This window comes from Lissotriton vulgaris, chromosome 4_1 (genome assembly GCF_964263255.1).
Source record: "Lissotriton vulgaris chromosome 4_1, aLisVul1.2, whole genome shotgun sequence".
Classification (NCBI taxonomy): Eukaryota; Metazoa; Chordata; class Amphibia; order Caudata; family Salamandridae; genus Lissotriton; species Lissotriton vulgaris.
Window position 1 is genome coordinate 313,007,804 of NC_141691.1, and position 26,081 is coordinate 313,033,884.

Here is a 26,081-nt window from a genome sequence, read left to right on the forward strand (position 1 = left end):
TTGAGGCTTCAGGCCAAATCTGGCATGGAAGACACGTGCACCTCTAATATTTAAAGAGTTATGCTGATTGGGAAGCACCAGACACACCCTATGGCATCCCCCTTTACCTCAACCAAACAATATTTGCCTTCATTAACTGGAGCCCAGATGCCTCACCATACAGCCAAAAGAGTGTCAAGCAGCTGGGCCCCCATGCTGCGTCTCTCTCAAGAACAGAAGCATATCGTCCACTTATAGTGGGACACGGACTTCAAAGTCCGCCCCCTCATCACCAGCCCAAAATATAAGCATCACAACTGAGCAGCCACGCCAGAGGCTCTATAACCTGCGCAAAAAGCAGTGGGGACAGCTGGCACCCCATGCACGTGCCGTACTAAATGGGAAATTAAGGAGATAAGACCCCATTCACCTGAACTTGAGCGGTTGGAGAATGGTAGAGAAGCCAAACCTCTCCCATACCAACCCAATGAAGAACTCCATAAAAGCCCACAACACTGTATCAAATGCTTTCATAAAATTGACTAACAAGATGCCCAGCACCGCCCTTAATGGACCCTTCATATGCAGTGATGCCTGCTTCTGCCTGACATGAATCCACATTGATCTGGATGGACAAGGTCAGCGTAGGCCCACTACAGCTGCTTAGCTAACACTTTTGCATAGATCTTGATGTCGATGCTGATAAGCGAAACCAGGCAATAGGAGGAGCATTGGTCCCTCAGAAGACTATCCTTGGTTAGGACAACTATGGTGGCTCAGGCTAACTCTGGTGGAAAGGACCCTTGTTGCAAAGAGGTTGTATAGAGATTCAGTAGGTGGGGACATAGGATGTCACTGAAACATTTGAAATACTCATTAGGATACCCATCGGGCTGGCTTGCAACCCCGGCAACGCAGCATTTACTTCCTCAATTGTTAGGGTTAGATCCAACTATTGGGTTATGACACTGGGTATAGTTACCCATTGTATGGTGTCCAAAAGGGGGTTTGTGACCTCCACGGGTGGCTGAGGAAATCGCAAGTATAAACCCCGGTAAAAATCCACACAGGTCTGGGCAATTACTGGAATGTCTTCCAAGAGATGACTCACTGAGTCCCAAAGCATAACCACTCGGTGGGAGACATAAAGGGTGGCCAGCCAGTACTGTAATTTCCAGATTTGTCCCCCCGAGGTGTACACACTTTATGTGGAGGCTCTCCCAAGGAAACCTGCTGCAATTCAGTGCGTGCTGTAACTAGGAGACAATGGAAATGCTTTTGTCCCTGTAGTGATGACCCGCCTCCATACATGTTATCTGGTTTTCCAAGTCAGTCAAGCATGCTAGACGGAGCACCTCAGCCTGCCGATTGTAAGCTTTAATGCAGCCTCTAAAAGATGGTTTACTTGTAGCCCATAGCGTCGCTGCAGATGACATTGAGTCTACATTCAGCTTGAAAAACTGACGTAATTACATCTCGACAAAGGTATCACACTCGCAGCTCTGCAAGTACCATGTATTGAACTTCCAGGCTGGTCACAGGACAGTAGATTGAGTTCCCCAGGATAACAACAATTGAACGTGATCTGAAATACCATGAGGACGAATACGCCCGACTGAACTGAGAGAAGATCCCCAGCTGGTAACCACATTAAGTCTATGCAGGATTCCACTGCATGCACAGCAGATTAATGGGTGTAAGCCTGCTGAGAAGGGTTCCAGGAGCACCAGGAGTCACAGAGGCCCAGCGAATCTTCCCATGAGGACAGGTAGGCCACTCTGGAACACCTGGCAGAGTATGGGGTGGAGGAGGCATCCAGGACTGGGTCTGGAAGTGCATTGAAGTCTACCCCGATCTTCGCAGCTACGGCCCGTGCAGTTAAGAGCGGTGGGGCCAGGTTGGGTGTCGGTGGGATTTTGATGGACGAGGGAAATGTATTTATTTATTAGATTTCCCCTTGTATTCGTTTGTCAAAATCTCCCCCACCCAGCCCATAGATCCTACCTGCATTGCCCGCCACTGGATCATCGTAACACCCTGATGGAGAGTCAGGATGAAGGATCCCAGCGACTGCAGAGAAAGCTGCAGCTGAGGTGGCAGAACAGAACAGGTTGTAAAATTATAATGTGTTGCTTCCAATCAGCCCTCAATACCCACATAGCAGCCCGAGTGACCATGTGGTGTGCTGTAACAGCTAAAGGAAGAGATTTGTGCAGCAATATAGCGAGTTCTCTAGAGCTACATGTAAAACATGAGTGATATACCCTTTCGTAGCTGAGCTGGCCTAAAAAGGGGCAGTTGGTACCTAATAGATGGGTCTCCTGCAGTAGCACCGGTGGCGTTTGATATATCCCAACACAGCAGAATGCTTAATGCGGTCTAGGAGGCCATTCACATTCCAAGCGAGTACTGTTAGCCTGGGAGAGGCAATGATGCAGCCGAAGAAGCTAGGCCTAGTCCCCACCCAACAAGACTGGGCGGGAGACCCCAAGGACCAATATTACCATACTGTTGTGAATCAACCATTGTTATCTGCATTGTTGCCACATTTAACCTGGAGGATAAAAACACTGGTAAAACAAAACAGTCAGAGAAAGAACACTAGGCACAAGAGCACAACTAAACAGCCCTTCCCCCAACAACCCCACTCGCCACACTTCACCCCAGGAAGCATCTGTCACTCTAACTAATTAGTCACCAAAACCTCTATCTGGGGAGGATGGGGATGGGGGGGGGTGTAGGCAGCAGATAGTATTACCTCCAGCAGCTTCAGACCTTGGTTATTTTAAGTGAATAGTCACTCTTTGGATGTGTTTTGCATAGAGTGTACACTGTTCTTAGTGGATACTTGTTAATACTCTGTGGTGTATTTCACACAAGAGTTTCAGTGTCTGCTAATAGTCTCGTATAGAGTAAACTCTCTCCAGAGACTAAACAGCGTCAACAGTACCCACTTTTCTTTTTACATGTACTTTATTTCTCAATGTAGGTTCAGTGATTGTCAGTGGTTTGATACAGGTAAAGTCTGCCCATAAAAGGGCATTAGTTATGTAACAGGGCTTTAGTTTCTAAAGAAACTCTGTTTTCCCTGAATAGCCTTACCCAGATTGAACAGTGTGTTGTGTGTAGGAAAAGTTACCCTTTCATCTCTGGCTCATAGTCAAAATGAACTTGGTTACTTATGAATTGTAGGTCATAGGGTCAATATTGCATGTAACACAAGCTTGCTTTCCTATGGGGGTTGTATGTATGATAGCATTAATGATGCATCATTATTCTAAGCTATTGTGCACTCACTTTTCTAGCTCTAATGCTCTACCCGTTCATAGAGAAATGTGTGCAAAAGAATCTAGGATAATGTCATCAATGAGGTCATTTGGAATGTCATTAGTGATGTCATAGAACATGTTATAAGTGATGTAATATGTGAAGTAATAAGGAGTGCATGGCAGTGGTGCAAGCTATAGCTAGCTCTGCTAACTATAACTGGTTAATTTCTGTCTGTGTTTGTTTACTTCAAAACATGAATGTCACTGGCATTTTCACCTGACTACAATGTTACTTTAACCTTTGTTTTTTCCGGTGAATATATACACACATATACATATTGCTGATAACTTTGATGCCGTTTAAAGAATCTTCACAAAACTTTCCAAAAAAAGCGATTGACCTCAGCTCCTTTCTGGAAAGTTTCAGAGTGATCAGTCAAGCAGGGGCCAAGAAAAAGGGGGGGTCCATTAGCCTCTGGCTGGGGCTGGGGCTGGCAGCATGGATTGCAAAACAAAATTTCGTTAGGGGTTGGGGCATCCCACAGTGCCATCTTTGGTTGAGTGGGAAAGAGACCTAGATTGGTGCCAGTGAGCAGAAGAGACAGTGTACAAAAGTAGAGTGTGTGTCAAAAAAAGGAAAAAAGTTATGGGTACCATGGGGCAAATACAGGGTGTTATAAAAAGGCAGCAACCGGCACCTTGGTTTTATTGGTTAAGCAATGTATGATAAACCCTCAATATATATTCTCCTCCATTTCCAAACGTTATCTGCTATTGAGATATAGCTCCTTCTATGTCTTAAACGGTGAGGTTATCCCCCCACCTGTGAAGTATTATTGTCACGATGTAACCCAGTGATGTACATGCAAATTGTCCAGGATTGAACTGTCTAATTAATGACCCTGCTTAATAAAAAGAGTTTTTAAAAAAAAGGAAAGAAAAAGGGGGGTCCCAAAAGAAGATTTCCCCATAGACTTGTCAGAAGCGTTTTTAGCAAAAACTGCTAAACAGAATTACACAAAATTTGGCAAGAAGATTAATCTTGGTCCACAGATTGTGATCTTTTTGTGATTTGGTGTAAATTCATGTAGTCGTTCTTGAAAAATGAATGTGGAAAACTATTTGTATAACTGGATGATTGGGTTCAATGGACTCTCATCCAGTTTTACAAAACAGAGCCTTCTGATTAATCCAGGGAGTTTTTTCCCATGGATTAATGCTCTGATATGCTGCCAGCAACATGGGAAAGATTTTGCTGCCAGCCATTACAGGACTTAAGGATTTCGCCTCTAACTTTAAAACACCCAATAGGGGGGAAATTAGGATACATTTATAAGAAATCCAGCATTAAAAAGACCCTGGGCTAAATTAAAGAAACTCAACGAGGGAACAGTTTTTGACACCGCCACCTGTTTTCAAGAATCTACCAGGTACACTACTCAAGTTACTAAAAGACTATTGTAGACACCTTAGATAAGGGAGTTCTGCTAAAAGCAATCCATCATGCACCTAGAAAATCAGCACCATGGTTCCCAGAAAGCCTAAAAGACGTAAACACTAAGTGCAGAGAGCTCGAGGCAATGGTGGAAATTTTACAGAGACAGGGACAGAACCTTATTAACACTTGCCTACAAGGAATATACAATAGAAATAAAGTAGGCTAGACCCTCTTTCTTTTCAGAAACTATCCTCGAAGTCACACATAAATCAAAAACGTCTTTGGTTTGGTAAAAGAATTAACCACTCCTGATTGTATAACACAATATATTTTGCCCTTACAAAAACTATGTACTAACCTCTCTGAATATTTCCATGAGAAAATTAAACAGATATTAGCAGATATGCAAAACAAGGTCAAACTTAATCAAAAGGATGATCCTAACAGCAAGGCCAAAATGCTAGGTCCAATCCAAGAACGGTCCAATGTGACAACCCTAGAGAGAGGTGATCTGCTGAGAGGGGCAGAATTCAGGACTCTTGTCTCTTTGATCTCTTCAGGCTCTCCTCTAGAACCCATTCTATCAGAAGTATGTAAAGATAGAGTGAACAAACTCCTCCCCAACTTACGAATACTTTGTAATCAATCTCTTGACACTGGAATGGTTCCAACAGCCTGGAAGTAGGTCTTGGTAATCCCACTATTGAAAAAAAAACCCTGGCTGACATTCAAGAGCTGAACAATTATTGCCCAATCTCGAGGCTCCCTTTCCCAGTCACGATACTCGAAAAGTACCTTAGTTAGATCCTGGCTGACTTTCTTGCGAACAATAATCTGTTGGAACCAGAACAGATGGGCTTTAGGCTGGCCATGGAACAGAAATGGCATTAATTTTAGCCACCAAGAAGTAAGGATGCAAGTTGAGTGTACTCTAACGACAGTACTTATCCTGTTGGACCCATCTGCTACATTCTACACCGTCAACTACCAAATCCTGCTTGCACGTTTGAAGGAGATTGGTCTGGGAGGCACACTGTTCAAATGGTTTGAATCCTACCTTTTGGGAAGACTACAAGCATTAACCCTCCCTACATTCATATCAGAATACAAGCACATTGAACATGGGGTTCACCAGGGCTCTGCCCTGAGCTCCATTTTAATCAATGTCTATTTAAGACCACTCTTAGCCCTGATTAACTCCTTTAAGATGTAATTTGTATATTATGCAGATGATACGCAATTAATAATATCTTTGAACAAATCAGATCCTAATCAGCCAATCTTCACTCCTGTCTGAAAGAGAGAACCCAGTGGCTGGATGATAACATGCTAAAATTCAGTGGAGATAAAACAGAATATTTGTGCTTCTCATTGGTGAACATACAACAGCAATTCCATGGGCAAAATACGCAGATCTGGAGACAACAAACTCAGCACGAAATTGAGGAGTCCAAATTGAGAATAGACTCTCAATGGGAACTCACGTTAATCAAATGTAGCTGTGTGCCATGGACTCTTTAGAAATCTGAAGAAAATAGTCCCCTTGCTTCCCGTATAGGAAACTCGTAGTACATGCCACAATATTCATCAGACTGGATTATTTTAACTCTCTGCTACTAGATAGCCCTGACTATCTACTCAAAACGGCTCCAGAGGATACAGGTGATGGCTGCTAAACTTGCACTATATAAAGGAAGGCAGGACTCTGCAACAAAGACACTGCAGAATCTTCACTGGTTGCCAATAAAAGAAAGGTGCATCTTTAACGCTTTATGCATTCTACATAGGCCAGCAAATGGCACAGGACCTTAGGCTCTTCAACAAAAAATTGAGCTCTATAAGCCCACACAAACCTTCAGATGATCTCATGCCGGCCTAATATCGGTTATCTCCTTCCATAAGATATGAGTTGGAGGTAGAACCTTCCAAGTAAAAGGTACTCAATTATGGAATGAACTCCCATTCTCCCTTGGTAACAACACCAATCTGTTGAGGTTCAGGAAGAACCTAAAAACGTGACTCTTCCCCTGGAAATAGAAAGGTTAACTTCATTCTGCAAATACTATAATAGTTATTTCTCCTCTTTACTGATAGGTGATTAGCACCAAGATGCCCATTGGGTGATAGTGTTACTTTCAAATGTCTAATAATAATAATAAGTATGTGACGTTTGTGGGTCACCCTGACAAGGATTGTATTTATTATTTGTGTAGGACTTCCACCCCCTCAACAAATAACAATTTCTTACACCTAATTTTAAGAATGATATGTCTCTTCAGAAACAATATTGAAAAGATGTCTTTAGGCTATGGTTACTCTTTCCTATAAAAGTAATTTAATATGTATATGACTAAGGGTCTGATAACAAGTTTGGCAGTCCACCGGAACGCCAACTCAGTGGTGGAGTTGCGGTGGTGGTCGGGTACGCCGCACTGTTTTAAGACCGCTGCAACCGCCAGGGAATTTATTTCCTACATACTCCCTATGGACTAGAGTCTGTACTTTGATTTGGTTGTGGTGAGAAATAGCTTTAATGATTGAGATCAATAGGCTTGGTTCTCTAGCAAGCAAGATTTAATTTTAGACCACCCACTGTGAGTTATCTTGGAATTTGCGACAGAGTAATACGGCAGGAACGGCATATGGCAGAAGGGTCAGGTTGGGACTTAGACATACGACATGCTAACAGTATTCAGGGTTTTAATGTGAGGAAAGCCTTTGAATGTGGACAATACCCAGACAATGAATCTTGGCTCTTGAAAGGAAAGGAGCTGATCAGCCCTAAGAACTAGCCAGAGTTGATGTTAAAGATGAGTGTGTTCATTTTAATTTTAATAAAAGAGTTTGGGTTTGATTTACACTGAGGTTGTGCTGTTTTGAAAGACACCCGAAGCAAGGTTTCAGGGGTTTGTTTATGGTAAAACAATAAGACACAATGCAAAAGGGGGATATTCAGCTTTGGGAATTCTCCTAGGACTGGATTAGGAGTCATCACTAATGACTGGCCAAGGTTTCTCACTGAACCAGTGTTTAAGTAACAAGCCATTTGTTTAACCTGTTAATTGCAGCTGTCGGCCATTACCCGCACTACCTACCCCACTGGGGAGGTATTTAAAGGCCCCTCTGGTGTTCTGCATCAAAGGGAGTCCTTTTTTTAAATATTTAAGCTTGGGCTGCACAGGAAGAGCTTCCCGAGCAGCCGTTATTTTCTTTAACTGTAATGTCGATTATGGCGCAGGGTGCGCTAACGTCATTTCAGTAAAAGTGAAAGTAGAACTAACTAATGGGCTCATTTTACTTTCGCTGAATCAGTGCTCAGGCGTATATCTCAGCCCCCCCATCACTAATTCCTTTAGAAGAGATATGGTTGGGAAGGAGATAATCTCCCATTGCCAATGGTACCTCTGCCAAGTGAATACCTGCTTGGGGATCACCAAAGGAGAGTGATCCCCAAGCAGGAATACACCCACTAGTCACGAGTGATAAAGGGGCAGCCCCTTGGGCAATGGCTTATTCTCCCCCTGGTCCAATTATTGTATTTCAGTCATTCAGCAGCCCTGGGGGCATATGGGGGCATTTACCCCAATCTATTCCCCTGGAGGGCAGAAAGCCCACTAGGCATGAGGGATTTTTGGTAAATAAATATATACAGGTGGGAAACATTCTTACTGCCCCCCTGGGGGGCTTATGGGGTAATTACCCATCTGCCCACCATGGAGGATAGAAACCCTACTAGAAACCAGGGAAAGTAATTTTAAAAAGAAATTTAGGAGTGGGGCATTGGCTAATCCCCCCCCCCAACTAAATGGGGCTAGTCTTCCTGCCCTCTTTTGAGGGGCAGACAGTGTTAATTACCCCCAATCTCCGCCGGGGGGCAGAAAGTCCAATATATGTTAGGCATTTCTTTTATGTAGGGGAGGGGGCTGCCCCACATGGACATGGCCATGTCTCCATCCCACGTAAATGGGGGAACAGTCTTTCTGCTTCCCTGAGGGGGGAGATTGGGTCATTATTCCTGATCTGCCCTCAGCGGGACAGAAATGCCCTCTAGATGTCAGGGAAAGGTTAATATTATGTTTTTTTAATATAGGGTGTGGGAGCTCCAACTAAATTGGGCAGGTATTTCTGCCCTCCTCTGGTGAGGCATATGGGGTAATTAATCCCCATGTCACCCCAGGGGCAGAAAGCCCACTAAATGCCAAGGTTTGTTTTTTATTAAAGATAGGGGTTGGGCTGACCAGCATGGGCATGGTCAAGTCTCCCCCCAAGTACATGGGGTATCAGCCTTTTTACCTCCCGGAAGGCAGATGAGTGTAATTACCCCCCAATCTGCTACCGGGGGCAGAAAGCCCACTAGAATCAAGGAAACTTCAGGAGGTTCCACCTGACACCAGGGATTTGGCACTTGGGGCTAAAGAAACTGGTCCAGGTGTTTGGCTACACCCTATGCCAAAAGGTGCAAATCATCCTTTTTTTCCACCAGGGGCAGATATGAGCAATGCCCACGATTTGCCTGGGGGAGGGGAGCAGAAATCCCACTGTATGGCAGGAATATATATATTTTTTATAAAATAGTGGGGTGAGTCTTACCAATCCTAACATCAGCCCTACCCTCCGCTCTAAAAACTCAACACTCTTTCTGCTCCCCTGTATACTAAGAGAAAAATAAAGGGTTTCGTCCAAACGTCGCCAGGTGGGATGATTGAATACAATTACAAAAGAGGAGAACCTGGCTGTCAATTAACAGCCAGGTTCTCCTCTTTTGCCCCTGTATACTAAAGCACCCCATCCCAATGGCAAGCGAGAGTACATTTGATTATTTTGGGTGTTGTTTTGACGTATGGGTCAGGAAACTGTGGCTAACTCTCCGTATTGTCCTACTTCAAATGGATAACAGCTGCACTTTTTAGGCTTAGGTAAGCTGCACCCAGGAAACACCTATCAGACCCACACAGTTCTGAAAACTAGACACCTGGGGGAGTCATTAATGGTGTGCTCAGAATGCATCCCACACCATTTTCTTACCCACAATGCCCTGCAATACTCAAACATTGACAAAAAACACATTTTTCTCACATTTTTGGCAGGAAACCTTCTAAAATATTTGAAAAGCCATACATTTCCTACCCCACAGCACTCCCTCTAAGTCTCCTAATAAAAACGATACCTCACGTGTGTGGTTGGGCCTAGAGACCTTAATGCAAAAGGTCTCTGGGACAGATAATCAATAGATAATCAATAGGGTTAGCTGTTGGATTTGGAACCTACCAACCACAGTCATTTTTTAGAACTAGACAACCAGAGGATTCCAATGTGGTGTGCCTTGTGTGAATCCCATGGGGTTTTCCTACCAGTAATGCCCTGCAAACCTCAAACTTTGCCTGAAATCACATCTTTCCCTTACGTTTTGCAGGATTCCACAAAATTCCTACCGTCCAGCCTTACTCCACTTGTACCAAAACAAAAGCTGAGCCACTTGTGTGACTGGGCCTAGTGCGCACTACGGGCACTACGTATCAATGAGAAGAAATGTAAAGAAAATTTGTGATTTCAGGGCAGCTTTGAGGTCTACAGTGCATTGTGGGTAAGAAATTGTTGTGTGATCCAAGCATGCACACCACCCTTCCCTCATCATGTAGTTTTAAAACATTTGCAGGTTGACTAGGTTTCCCCGGGTACTGGCCGAGCTTAGGTCTAAAATCCACAGCTACCCACCTTTCAAAAAGATGTTTTTTTAAATATATTTATTTATGGTCTTTTTGAGTGAAAAATGTGATATATCCATGTTGGGTTTTGGGCTGTTACCTGTTGCTGACACAAGGCCTACCCATACAAGTGAGATACCATTTTTATTAGAAGACTTGGAGGAATGCTCGGTAGAATGAAATGTGTGGCTTCCCGCAGATTCTAGAACTTTCCCTCACAGAAATGTGAGGAAAATATGTTTTTGAGTCAAAGTTTGAGATTTGCAAGGAATTCTGGGTAACAAAACCTGGTGAGAGCCATGATTGTCACCCGTCCCTGGATTTTCCTAGGTGTCTAGTTTTTAAAAATGTATAGGTTTGCTAAGTTTCCTTAGGTACTTGCTAAACTATGGCACAAAATCCACATCTACCCACCTTGCAAATAAATGGTCTGGAGTGGAAAAATGTGATGTATTCATGTAGCGTTTTGGACAGTTTCCTGTTGTGGGTACAAGGCTTACCCAAACAAGTGAATTACCATTTTGATCGGAGGCTTGGGGAGTGCTGGGTAGAAGGAAATATGTGTCCCTCACAGATTGCAGAAATTTCCATCACAGGAATGTGAGACACATGTTTTTAGTCAACATTTGAGATTTGAAAGGGGTTCTGGGAAAAATACAAGGCGAGAGCCACACAACTCACCCTGCACTCGATTCCCTTTGGTGTATGCTTTTAAAAAATGTACAGGTTTGCTCATTTTCCCTAGGTGCCTGCTGAGCCAGGGCTCAAAATATCCAGCGACCCACTTTGGAGAAAAAAGGTCAGTTTTGAGTGGAAAAATGCTGATGCATCCATGTTGTGTTTTGGCCCATTTCCTGTCACTGGCACTAGGCCTACCCACACAGGTGAGGTACCATTTTTATCGGAAGACAGGTGGGCGCAGAGACTAGTAGAACATTTGCATTTCACTGTATTTGTGCCTCCCAAATGTAAGTCAGTGTGTAGGAAAGAAAAAAATGCCCTCTAAATGCTAGTTTGGGTACTCACAAATTCTAATTAAAAAACTATGCTCCTAAACTCCACATCTTATGCCCATTTCAGAAATACACAGGCATTCTTGACACCCATTTTTCAAACTAGATATTTCACCATATGAATTAGTCTATGCCCCAGTACACAATAAAAAACCATTGAATGGAGCAACTCAATTGTTGGCTCTTGGTACCTTGGGTTCTTGGAGACCCTACAAACCTTATATACCCTCACCACCAGTTGGGTCTACCAGACTTAATAATAAATTTCTTTTGTAATTGGCCACTGTGACAAAAGGTTACAGATGAAAACGTTGTCAATAATGGCTGTTTTTTCCTACTCATTTTCAATATTTCTTCATTTTAACAGATCTAAATATATGACCCGTTGCTGAATTTGGAATTGTATCTATTTTTCATATATCCATAGCTTTACTGGATCGCAGATGGATTTCTACCATCAACTGGAAGTAGGTTAAGAGCACAAACAATAGGAAAAATGGACTACCTCTCTGAAAAGTGCCAAAAAAGCCAAAACTATTGTAAAAAATGTGTTTTTTTCATTCAACTCTGCATGTCCCTGAAAGTTGGGAAGATGGTGAATTTAGCACGGAAAACTGTTCGTTCATGCTATATTTTAGCTAACAAATAGACACTCTTATTCAGACCACTTTTTCCTATTTTTCCCCAAAACTCAATGTTTTGCTATTTTTTACCTATTTTCTGGATCCACTCCAGGGCAATCCACAAACCCTAGGTACTTTTAAAAGGTTGTAAATGTGGCTTATGCAGAATTTATTTTATAGAACTACCTCAAATAGCCAAAAAAGGGTTCATCACTTGGGTGGGAGGGGGAAGGATGGGGGGGGGGGGTTTCAAGCAGTTAATGCAAAAACTCCTGGGTGTGTGGTGTGTGTAGGTAAATTGGCAATCTCTACAATATCTGACCTGGGGCACTGTGGAATTTATACAGTGGGTGTGTATTTTAAACTTGTAGACTGCTTAGGGGTCCTAGGATATTGAAACAATGTATGTTCCCTGGGCTTTGTGAAAAGCAACTGTTTACGGGGGCGTTATGGGAACGGTGAAGTATGTGTTTACAGTGACATTGGATCTGGCCAAATTAGCTAACTGCAGCAACACACTATAGAAATGACCAATCTGTGTTTATTGATGCACTAAGAAAACTCAAAAGGTGCTTTTAGTAATGTACTGCACAAAACTTCTCAGAATGTGCATTATTTGGGTGTTACTTGTTTACATTAACACCTTGGAAACTGGTCAACCTGTATGTTAGTGTACCAGCGTGACAACTGACAAAGCATGTGGAACCTGGCAGTGTGCAGACAGGCATTTGAAAAGTGGCAAGTCGTGTATTGCTGTGGAACAAATCATACATTTGTATGTAGAGTGAGTATCTGCTATGGTTTGGTTTCCTAGTGGCCAGGCTGTTTATGTAGGGCTAACATAAGACTCATCACAGGAGTTCTATATTTGTGAAATTTATTTAAGGTACTTATATGACCTGGGACTACTAGGGACTGATATCGTAATGTGCAAATCTGGGCCGGTTATGGATTAATATGGTATACTTCGCTCCAGATGGGTTGGGTTATTTATTGGGCATTATTGCCACCATGCTAGAGAAGACGCAACCTCCTCATAGTTAAGTGTTACATAAATCTAATGTAGATTTAAATATTACAGGTGCAATGTGAATTAATAGGGAAACATCCTCAACAACGACTACGGAACGAGTTCCGGAGTCACGCAAGCCGAACGACTTTCCAGAAAAATGGCTTAGCCTTAACCATGCATGTGCGTGGTTAAGGCTAAGTCAGTTTAGTGCACGTGCAGGGTGGAGTTCAGAGGAGCATCAGACAGGAACAGATAAGAGGGATTCAAGGTGGAAGGGGGGGGCTGTGTGCTTTTTTTGGGGGGGGTGAGAGGGGTTTGTGAGGGTGGGGGGTTCATGTTAGTTCTCAGGGGGTGGGAGGGTTTCGGGTTAATTTTTAGGGGGTGGGGGTTTGGGTTAGTTTTTAGGGGGTGGGAGGTTTTGTGTTAGTTTTTACAGGGTGGACGGTTCGAGTTAGTTTTTAGGGATGGGAGGAGTTTGGGTTAGTTTTTAGCGAGTGGGGGTTAGGGGTAGTTTTTAGGGGGTGGGGGATTTGGGGTAGTTGTAACGGGTATTTTTTAGGGGGTGGGAGGGTTTGTATTAGTGTTTAGGGGTGAGAGGGGTTTGAGTTAGTTTTTAGGGGGTGGGTGAGTGGGATAGTTTTTAGGGGTGGGGGTTTCGGGTTAGTTTTAAGGGGTAGTTTTTAGGAGGTCAGAGGGGGTTACGCTAAATTTAGGGGGTGGTTTTAAGGACGTTGGGTGTGTATTTAGGGCTCAGTGGGAAAAGGAGGGGGTGGGTAAACTCAGCCACAAATAGCTGTTTAGCATGCATGCCTTTACCACATAAAATCGTGGTAAAAGAATGCATGGTAAAGCTAGTCATGGTTAAGTTGCCGTCGTAGTAGAGACCGTGTTGTTCAGGTAGGCATTGTAAAGGAACTCATTGTTCCGACATAAAACCATTAATTAATATTAATTAGTATTAAGTGTTTTCAAAATAGTGTGTAAAAGTGTTTTTGAATACCATGCCTATTCTAACAATGCCTTAGGCACGTTGTTGCTTAAAAACACACAACATTCCAAAAAGTTGCTTGGTTAAGAATCAAAAGAAGGGAGCTATTTGTAAATGTTTTACTGAGGTCCCACGAAAGCTTGCCAGGCCTGTTTTTGAGAACTAGACCACACAAGAAGCTGAAGGCTAACCTCATTCAGAACACACGCCATGCAAAAGGTCAATATATTATTAAAGAGATGAGCGAAGAAGGGATGTTTGGAATATATTGTACAGAATAGTGAGCTACTACAATGTCAACAAACTGATGTCGTTTGAATGATGCTGATGCATACAAGCTAAATTTAGAATACAAATAGCTGAGGAAATGTAAAGCTCATTCTTGACTTAAGTGGTACCATTAGCAACCATGTCATTCGCTCATAACAATAGTCCAGTACAAGACACTACATTCTTTTTATCAAAAATGAAAACATGTAAACCAAACTATTTAACTACTTCCTAAAATCAGTGTATCTCAATGACAAATTGTAGAGTTTACAATGCCACTAACTGATATTTCAAAATCCTTTGGCAGTAACTCTTCCAAAACAATTGCTTTACATTAACGAGTTGCAGAGATGTATCGAAACATGCTGAAAAACCTAATGTATAAAAATGAATTCAGTGAGAGATTCAGCCGTACCTAACCTTTGTGAACAAGCCATTCCACCTGTCTGTCTTACTAAGGTTTAAGCATAACATGCTACCATGGCTGTTGTCTTTTCCCAGAGGGTTTGCTAATAGTGGGAATTTGGGGTCGTGCCCATGTGACAATAATTCTGAGCAAAACGTGCTCCACATGATATTTTTCTGTAAGTTTTATGTATTACTACGCGAGAAATGTATTTTGCCACTGTTAAGAGGGTATAATTTTGAGCAGGTCAGACCAACGTTGGTCTACCTACAAATGCTTGGGACCACTGTGGTATGTTTTGGAGTGTCGAGTTATATTATTGGGGCGATGAGATGCAGAAAGAAATTATCAATACCTTAAAGCCCCTCTCTCCACCCCGTCTGGAATGCTGTCCCCAGTATTTTAAAGATTTTTTATGCTGTGACAATTTTTATATGAATTTTAGATCTTTTAGTAAGCTAACAATCTTTAGTGTGTGACAAATTTTTTATCTTGCCCATGTGTCTACCAAATGTATAGCACTTTTATTATTATAATGTATATAGATGTGTCACCGTTGTATGTAAATAGGATCAACTGTGAAATGTAATATTGTGGTGTTCTTTGATGGTTTTAAACTTTTTAACCGAATAAAGCAATTCTTTGACTTTGAAGAAAAAAAAAAGAATTCAGTCCTATTAAGCCTTATTATAAGAAGGCAGACAGCAGCCAATTTTAGAAACGTAATACATATATGAATAGAAGAGAAAGTGTGTGAAACACCAGGCAGATGGAAAACAGAAGAAACGGGTGTAGCATGAGCTGATCCTAACCATCACTGCTCGACTCCTCTTCTTTTGACTACGGCCTGCACTGTGTGCTCGCCCTTCCACTACTGGCCAGTTTGTTGTCCCTGCTTACATACCTTCTAGTTCAGCTCTCTTTCTCATGCTTACTAAATTAGTATGGCTTTGCTCTATTGTTACCTTTGGCCTTTAAGCTCTACCTCCTGCTGTAGCCGAGAACATTGCTTCCTTAACTGTGCTTAATTTGAGCTGGTGGTTTCAACACAGGCACTTATGACAGTTTGCCACATGGTGCTGCTGTGTGTCTAATTTTGAGACGAGCACAACTTTTTTTTAAACTAGTCAATATGCATTAAAAAGGACTAATATCTGCAGCCTACGTCATTCTTATTGCTTTGGGTAGCCTGGAATAGTCTGAATTGTCACACTTGAAGGAGTGTCATGGTTAGTAGTAGGATTGGTACTACCAGTGGTAGTTCTGGCAGGGGCAATGGATGGTGCATGCTGCAGTGGCTTCTTGACAAGAGCTCTGGCACTTTAAAAAAATGCTAAGCACTGTCCCCTACCCAATCTTGGGCCCACTTTGCCAAGTGTTCCCCTTGCTGTTGCCACCCCAGTTAGTATGCACTCCCTCCATTTTTAGTAATTCTCCCCCCCACCCCCCGGCTGATGTTGCTCTCTCGCAACAACAGCCCACACTTTGTACACTCCTTCACTCTGTAGGACAGGTCATAGCACCCCCTCCATTCCTGAATCCTACCATCCGTCTCCTCACTTCATCTTCGATGTTCATCGCAGTGAGCCCCAACATGACCTATGCCATTTCTGATCTCCCTCTCGTTGACCATAAAATGCACTCATCAATATGTCTCACTTTTTGAGTTTCTCTCACCTTTACTATTCAGGAAAGTGACTTCTTTCACCGTTGTGGTGTCTTGTGCTCAAAGCTAATTCCGCTGCTGATACCCAGGTAAGTATGCACCCTCCCCTAATTTCCGGTGTCCTCTGTACCCTCCCTTCAGCAACTGTAAAATGCAATCCTCCAACACCCACACTCTGTGCTCTCTCTCACACTGCTCAATGTTTCGTTTGCCATGGTTACCATTTCTTGTGTGCATGGATGACAGTAGTTTCTTTCTGATAAGATGTGGCCATGTTGGTGATAAATGCCAATATATGACGATGGGTGCAAGAACTTATAGATCTGTAATTTAGGAAAAGGTCTCCTGATGGTGGAGATTTTGAGTTGTAATTGTTGGGACTTTGGTGTGTTTATGTTCTCCATGTGTCGTTTGATTAGTCGTTGTCATCTAGCTCTTTGATTGATTAAAACAACAGCATTTGGATTTATATTTCCATCTGGTAAACGTTATCGTCAGGGATTATGGGTGGTCCTGAACACAGTCGAGTAGAATTGGCAAAAGTCACAATGCATCACGGTATAGCCCCCATCTAATACTAACTAGTTTGGTAATAAGTAGCCAGCCTGTGCTGTGATTAAGTTCATCATTACATATTAAAGAGAACTATGTACCGTTTTTACCACCCGTAATTAGGCCTCTCATTTTACTATAAAATAGAAATATACTTAACTATGTAGGGCAAAGAGTCCCATGATTATTAAATAAATTCTATGGCTACAGATAAAAAGGAGGTCACATGAGAAAAACGTAACAAGATGGAATACGTCCATTAAGTCAACAACCCTATATTATCAGAGAGGGATTTTTTAGTAAGTATGGCTCATTTTGCTATTTTATATGTTAAGTAAAATTACTGTGTAACAACAAATAAGAACATTGGCTTGATATAAATACCCAGATGTTTCTATATTGCAGGAATAATTGTTTTAATCGAATATAGAAACCCTGAAATAGGATTCAAGAACTGTTATATACTCTCCGAGTTTTTAAAGTAAGTAGGCATACCTTCTCTACTGGACCTATATAATGAAATATAAACCTACTAGCTGGAATATCATATATCCGCAGTTATGGTTTTTTCTCTCCTTTATCATTGTTTCGACGTCAGTAGCACATAAGTGAGTGCCCTAAAATTGTGATAAAGCCATGAATATCAATTCAAGCATTGTCTGTTTTTTGAAGATAGGAGTGGTATGGCAATAGAAATAGTTTTTTTTTTATACAAGCTGAAATACCGTTAAAGATACATGGTGGTTTGTGTAAATCTGATTTATGTTGTAAACATTTGAGGTCAAACAGTGAATTATCACAGACTTAGATAATCAAATGCTAATATGTTTTAAAATAAGTTGTTTTTTATAACTGTTTTTAACATTATATAACTGAATTTTCTTGTAGGTAGTGTGGTAATTTCCTGAAGAAGGCGGTTGATACGCCGAAACGCACGTCTAATAAATTACTACTTGAATGATAATTTTCTTACTATTTTACGAATTCCAATTGTGTATCTAAAAATTTGTATGCATGTAACCTTGTTCGGTTGTGTAATGAGAAATGCAATGACTTCATGGATTTGTTTTTAATTAGCCTTGTATTTTTGTATTGAATAAAACCAACAACGTATATTTTAGCTAAATTTATAGTGTTTTTGTCATACCCTCCGCATATTATTATTTGCATGCATTTATAATTGCCTAGGAATTGTTTTTTCACATATATACAATGCAAATATCGTACATTTATTTCGCATTTTTAAATTAAAATTGCATGATAGACACCTTCATGTCCCTTCAGTTAAAGAATTCTGAAATATTTGGGCACCAGACTACAGAGTTAGCAATTGTAAATAGTCTGTATGGTAAACACTTAATTTGAAAGAATAAAAAGTGAAACATTATTACTCAATTTAGTGATACATAATTTAATGACCTCAGATAGATGAAAGGCTAAATTGGCCCTTTTGACTTTAAAGAAGAATGTAGGACTTGTTCCTTTAAAAACCTTTGGTGTGGTGCAACAGCTTCATGCAAACACAACTGAGGAGGGTATTGAAGCATGCCTCGCAGTCTACCCGATAGTTCCCAGTCAGAGCCGCTCTATAGCGATGGATGTCTCCAGTGTGCTGCATCATATTGCTCGCCAGCAGCATCATTGTTGGCCACATTCTTTCATGGTGGTTATGGTCAACTGACTACAGTGCAAGCCAGTACCTGCAGGATGGGCCCTTTGTTTGGAATCAAGGGCACATTGAACTTACTGAGACAGGGTAATCCATTCCATGTATGTTCAAACTAGGAGGACCCTGATTGGTCTCACAAGATAAATAGAGGTAGCAGGATCCCAAAGCCATATCAAAGTTCCCACTGGACTAGTCCTCGGGGACTCATGATGCACTCAAAAAAAGACAATGGGATCTATTAAATCAGGGATATCGAACACAACTAGGAAAAACACGTTTAAAGGAACCTAGGAAGCAAACACAATTTTTCAACCTTATTGTTTTCCATGAAAAAAGGGGCAATGACGTATCAGTAACTAGGATAACTGCCAATCAAAACAGAACAGAAAAAGGCAGAAAAACAACATTACCAATCAGAGAATCTAGACAACGAAGATAAGGTTTCTCCCCATCCAGTATATAAAGCCAAAATAGTTATTGAAGACAGTGGAGGAAGAAAGGGAACAGAGGGGTATAGCATGCATTTTTGTTTTATCAACCTATAGACCACGAAACGAGAACAAAGATGGACGTGGAGCACACCCCTGGACCATCAACTGCTTCTCCCCACTACTAATGGTAACTCACTGTAAGTGAATAAACCACTGAACACCTACAGAAGAAGAAGGCCTGTCTAAGAAGGGAACCATTGGCAGAAAAAGCACATTTTCATTCTCCATACTGATATATGATTAAATATAAAGCCTATATTGATCTTTGATTTTTGCTGTCAAGTTGGCTTTAATGATATCTGGACATTGCCCCAAAATAAAGCCCTATCACTTGATGTAAATGCTGGATCGAATAGGTTTTGGGGGGTTTTCTGAGTCTGTATGTGTGGTAGTACACAAGTATTCTTATATTTCTCTTGAATTTGACAAAACACTTTCATTGCGCAAGAGATTGGTTGGCTTCTTATCTGGGTAGCCGGCAACAGCTGGTCTCGCTTCCTCCTTTCCGCTCTGAGCCACGGAAAGTGGGACAGGGGGTTCCACAGGGCTCGGCCATCAGCCCGATACTTTTCAATCTGTATCTTCGCCCCCTAGTCCAGCTTATTAAATCTTTTGGTGTCTCGGCTTTTAATTACGCCGATGACACCCAGCTGGTCTTTTCTCTGGAAGGTAACAACGCGGTCTCACTGGAAACTTTCCATCGCTGTATGGCAGCTACAGCGGATTGGCTCCGAGCCAATTCCCTCCAATTTAACAGCTCTAAGACAGAGGTGCTCCACTGCTCCAGTGATCGAATTCCGCGGGCTCTTCCAGAGAACTTCTGGCCCACTGCTTTCCCGGAACCAGTAGCGGCGGCGGAATCAGCCCGCAACTTGGGGGTTATTTTTGGCCCGAACCTACAGCTCGACCTGCACGTAAACAAAACTATCTCTACGTACATGATGCTGTTACGCATGTTGCGCAAAGTTCTGCCTCTTCTCCCCGCCCAGGCCAGGCCAGAGGTAGTTCGCAGTACTATTTTAAGTCGTTTAGACTACTGCAATGCGCTGCTTCTGGAGGCCCCAAAAAACCTGGTGGGGAAGTTACAACGGGTGCAGAACATGGCGGCCAAGCTGGCTCTCTCGCGGGCTAGATCTAGCTCTTCCACTCTGGCTTTAAGAGACCTGCACTGGCTCCCGGTGCATTTGCGAGTGATGTATAAGGCCGCGTGTCTGGTGTTCAAGGCCGTACACCAACAGGGCCCAATACCACTTCGCGACATGTTTGCTTGGTATGCTGCTTCGCGGCCCCTCCGCTCATCCTCAGCCAGCTTGTTGGTGGTCCCGAGGTTCCAGAGAGTCAGGATGGGTGGCCGCTCATTTAGTGTTGCGGCGGCCAGACTATGGAACTCCCTTCCTCTCTCTCTGAGAAGCCACAAGGATTACCTACCATTTAGGAAAGCGCTGAAAACGTATTTGTTCCCGAAAATTGTTTGAGCAGTGAGTTGTGTGTCTGCCGAAGTTCAAAGCGCCAGGATGCCCTCTGGGTGATAGGTTGCGCTTAACAAGTACACAAATAAATAAATAAATTGTGGAGGTCAATTTCCTCGAGCCTAGAAAAACATGGTTTGCTTTTTGTGAAGTCCTGGGCTTATTATAGCAGTGTTAAAAGGTGAACAGATATTGTATAATTAATAACTGGCCACTATTTTCTTCATGAGTGATATCCATTTGTTACTAATAAATACCCAAGTCTTAGTTGGGAATTTGAGGCAGATACCTTTAATCAAGGATATCGTTTGAGATATCACCTTTAATAGCATGTATGAGTTTATCCGCAGTGAAATGGTAGAGTTAAAGCTGTGGTGCTCAGGTGCTTTAGACATGTTTTCATTGTATCATTAATGTCTATAGCTTGTGAAATTTAGGATGGTTTCCTACAATAGCATCCAGCTAATTGACTTTAACATTCTCTCAACTTTTCTTCTCTTAATTGAACATATTTAAATGTACTTGATTTATTTGTCCATAATAGACTAATTCTTGCGCCTAATTATGGTTATATTGCCTAATTTGTATATTTATTCAGAAATATTCTTTTAAGGCTGGTACAACAATTTATCACAGAGATTAGATCCTTTTGTGGAAGTCTGATTTGGGCAAACTGCTAATTTAAGAGATTAAGTGGGACATACTTACAGCCAATCATATAGCAAAGGTGGCCTATCAACAGCAGTCTTGGAAATGTAATGTTTATTGGCACCTGCTGGGTACACAGCAATCTGGTTTAGGAAAGGTTCTGTGCTGTCCCACGCAGAGATTCAGAGTATCTTAGTGCAAACTACATCTCGTTACTGCCTCATACAGGCAACACTCCATCAGGTTACAAGATCATATTGGGTGACAGAGAAGAAAACTGGAGAAAATGGACTACAGTTGGCATTCTCCTCACTGGTCCACTGTACTGACATAACAGGTGTATCAAGCACTGGTGGAAAAGGCTGTAAGGGATTGATGGTAAATAGGCATCCCAACATTTAGTGAAATTTGTCAATGTAAAATGTTTTTGTTACGTAAAGAAAATAAAGTCAGCAGAGAGCTGAAGATGTTCTGAACATTTACATAACGAGCAAACTGTTTCTGGAATTTAGGGCTTAAATAAAAATCTTCACATTCTTTAGCATAGCCATATGTAAAGAAAGCAGAGGCAACATGGTCTCCACTTTACACAGGGTGACTCTGGAGAAGAGGATCACATAGAGGGCATATCAACTAGCTTTTCCAGGTTGAGCAATATGACCATGGGGGATGTACTGGACGTAGAATGGAAGTGGTTGAGCGATCAAACCAGACTGGTCTACAATTCCAGACATGAGACATACTATACTCCAAAAAACGAAAACACATTTATCTGACCGCCACAGAGGAATGTGGGAGATGAAGAATGCCAGAGGCATATTATCAGGGCCAGACTGGGAACCGAAACCGGCTCCGGCAAACTGCTCGGCCGGCACCTCTGGGGAGCAGGGGGGTGCAGCCGAGCTGTTTGCAAGGGACAGTTTCAGACGATTTTGTTACAGGGGGCCGATATAGCCGGCCCGGTAACAAAAATGCCTCCCACAGGGGCCCAAAACTAGCCCCCACCCTGGTGGCCGACCGGGGAAACGCCCGGTGCCCGCTATGACCAGTCTGACCCTGCATATTATACATCCGTATTGGCATACAGTGGGTGATTTTATCGAGAAAATAGATAATGTGTGGACACCTAAAGAGCCCCTGGTCAAGCATTATGAACGATAATGGTGGGTAAGATCAAAACATTGAGAAAACCTACAGATTACAACAATGTCTCTACTACTGGCTATGTGCTGCATTATATGAACTACACTGGGCTATTCATTCCAGTGGTAAGTGAATGGCAATTAAACTTGTTCCTATATCAGGATCTTGTGGAACCATAATCAATTGGCAAAACCACAAGAAACATTGGCACGCCTAAGAGCTTATCTAGGCAGATGATTTTAAGGATGCCTCGGATATGAGCTGAGTAGGAGTACTACAGAATATTTTTGCCTTTACAATGGACAAAAGGAATGGGAAGGGCACAGTTAATGCTGTTATGAAAAGTAATGACATTGTTGCAACGTTTTTGCTGTTAAACTGTGCAATAAGTAAAAATTTTTAAAGTACTTGTCTCTCAGTAATAAAGTGAAATGTTCAGCATCACAAATGACAACAGTTAATGGAAGATGTAAAAAAAAGTATTTTTTTTTATTTATCAGCATTACCGAAGGCAATACAATTTTTATGAAATCTTGATTTTTATAAAGTTAACATGTTGTTAGTGATTAATTGCCCAATTCTAATACTGATAAATTAGTCATAGATTACCAGTTCACCGGTCAATATACATGGTCCACATTGACAGAAAGTTACTTTAACTTCAAAAGTTGTACATATTACTACTAAGATGCATTGAACATTTAATATTGCATAGCATTCGAAGAAGCCGAGTACTGAAAGAACAAGGTAAACAATAAACATGTAATTGTCTCTTACTGGTAGCTTGAGGATGAAATCTTCTTGGCTAAACCGAAAGCCTATATCTGTGAAGGTGCGCTGAAAAAATCCAGTAGGACGTAGAACCAGAACTAGGTGCAAGTTTCCTGGGAATGAATTCTGAAAGACAAAGCATTGTGATTACAAGGGTCACCTAAAAGTAAGATAATAGCATCTTGTGTACAAAAGAACTATCAACCTACCAGATCTTTCAAAAGGCATGATAAAATAGTACTCCTACCTTAAACATTTAGCAAAACATAAAATATAAACTCATGTTTTAGACTCGAGGAAGGTTCCAACCAACCTCTAACCAAAGAATAGGTTATAGAGATTGGAAGCAAAGCTCTACAAAAATTATTCACAGGAAGACGATTAAGCAAGTAGATTTATGCGAAAACATACTTAATAGGAATAATATATATATATATGCCTTTAATAGGAATCATATATATGTTTGCACTGTTGTCAGGAGGATACTAAAGGTGTTTAGAGGGCACAAAATCACAAACGTATATTAAGACCTATCATGTTCCCACTGGACTAGCTCCCACAATACTCATCCACGGAGAGATGATTGATAGATAATATGCAACCAAAGGATAAAGTGACATTATAATTAGGTGAAAATATCAGTTTAAACATAGCATTTTAAATTAAAAAAAAACTATGAACTTCATTAGTTATCAATAGCAGGCAGTGATATTTAATAGTGAGATGCATCGTCAAGTGAAGTGAATTTTAACCCAGTGACAGGCACTGTGATAAACCAACAATGCCTTAAGGCTCAATGCTAAAGCTCTCATCATGGCTCACTAACAGTGATTTGTTTATAACGGGCCACGATTGAGAGCTCTGGAGCTGAGGTTGAAGGCAATGCGAGCTTCTCACTGTGACAGTCAGTGGGTCAAAAAGGAAATAATAAAACAGATCAATTGTTTGCTTAGCCACGTGTCCTCTGTGTTCTCTTTGGCAGTCTGAGAACAAGTCCTCAAGCCTCAACCAATTCTCCCTAACCAATCCAGATGCTGCTCTCATGGAGCTGATAATGCAACATGAGCGAAGCACCAGGACTGGATGAAGTGGGGTGGCTCCCCACTCCCTTAGGCACTGGAGGCCAGTATCTGCTCTGCTCCTATCTATCTCAGGTCGGAGAGGTTTAAAGTGGACATGTTTTTTTTTCTGCAGAGTTTTATATGGCGCAAACTTGACCCGAATTGGGTATCAGAGAGCTTTACATAGCACCAGTTTCGTTACATGAGGACACACATTCATTTTTGTTAGGCACGGGAGATTAAGTGATGTGCCCAGAATCACAGGATGTTTAGCGTTGTTACCGAGACTCGGCCAAAGTGAAATGCGCACTCTGAACTGGAGTGAGCACCACTCCATCCCTTCTGCCAGTCATCACAGTGGCTTGGGTAGGGAGCAATGAAAAATGATATAGTATTAAAGTCATTTTATTTTTTCATCTTTCCTGCACTCGCAGCAGAGGGGAGGGGTCTCCTCCGCCCAAATGGAGACGGAGGACCCGCCGCTGACAGTTATAGTTAACTGATGTAACAATAACAGTAATATTATCAATGATGTCCTAGAACATGGTGTGAGTGATGTAATATGTGAGGTCATAAGCAGTGCTAATCTTTAAAGACACAAGCCACCAGGCTTGCTAAAACTGGTTTCTGGAAACTTACATTTGTGAGGACCTTATTACCATTTATTTAAAAGCATCTTCACATGACCATGTTATGTTATGTTATGTTATTTTATTTTATATAGCGCGCAGATTCCGCAGCCAAGAGGCGTCCCGGCGCTTTAGGAGATGGTGAAACAACACAGCAGAGGTAACCAGACAGGAATGGGACTAAACTGCGGAAAATAGGAAGGTTTTTAATGCCTTCCTAAAAGGGAGCAGGTCAGGGATGGAACGGAGTGGGGCAGGCAAAGAGTTCCAGAGAGCTGCCGCCAACACTGAAAAAGAACGTCCACCCATTCTAGCTTTTTTAAAACGTGGAACAATGGCTAGATTTAACCCTGAGGATCGAAGGGCTCTGGAAGGGGCATAGTGAAGGATTGTCTGCGAGAGGATAGGAGGGGAGGCTAACTTAAGAATTTTAAAGGTTAAGCAGAGAGCTTTAAACTTAATTCTTTGACCTACAGGTAACCAGTGGAGATCTTGAATGGTTCGACGAGCAGAGACGAACTTCGGAAGGCCGACCAGCATCCTGGCCGCCGCATTTTGAACCCGCTGAAGGCGAGCTACTTCTGCCTGATTCAAGCCCAAAAACAGAGAGCTGGCATAGTCCAATCTGGTGAGAACCAAAGCTTGGACTATGATCTGTCTGGTGTCCGCATCAAAAAATTTGAAGATAGGTCGGAGGCACTGCAGGGCACCAAAACATGTACCAGCTACACGTTTAGTGTGGGGAGTGAAGGAAATTTTGTCATCGAGCCACACCCCGAGATTTCTAACTTCAGCTACGGGAGTGGGAACAGGGCCCAACTCGGATGGCCACCATTGGTCTCCCCATAGCCCACTTTCCCTACCAAAAATGATGACCTCGGTCTTAGAGGCATTGAGTTGGAGTCGATTATTCGCCATCCAGCCTGCCACAGCTTTAAGAGCTGACTGAAAGGTAGGGGCATCCATGTTTGGGAATCACCATTAAGTGCCACCGCCAGCTGCGTGTCATTGGCGTATGACACCATGGTGAGACCATAACTGTGGGCTACCTCCGCCAGCGGCTGAACATACAAATTAAATAGGGTAGGGCTGAGGGCCGAACCCTGCGGGACACCCTGACGAATGGGGCGAGGGGCGGAGACATAGGGTGGTGTAGATACTTTGAAGGTTCGATCCGTGAGAAAGGATCGGAACCACTCAAGTGCTACCTCTCCAACTCCTGCTTCCACAAGACGATGCATAAGGATCTGATGGGAAACCGTGTCGAAGGCGGCACTGA

The 26,081-nt window shown here is 42.2% G+C and overlaps 1 protein-coding gene across 3 annotated transcripts in view; it reads right to left on the reverse strand.

The window, feature by feature from the left end:
- Nucleotides 1-26,081, reverse strand: part of MCF2 (MCF.2 cell line derived transforming sequence) — an 870,271-nt gene that overhangs the window by 358,692 nt on the left and 485,498 nt on the right. For all 3 annotated transcript variants that reach the window (XM_086918640.1, XM_086918639.1, XM_086918641.1), the window contains one exon: nucleotides 23,119-23,238. In XM_086918640.1, coding sequence (XP_086774766.1) covers nucleotides 23,119-23,238 — 120 coding nt within the window. The remainder of the gene's footprint in view (nucleotides 1-23,118; nucleotides 23,239-26,081) is intronic.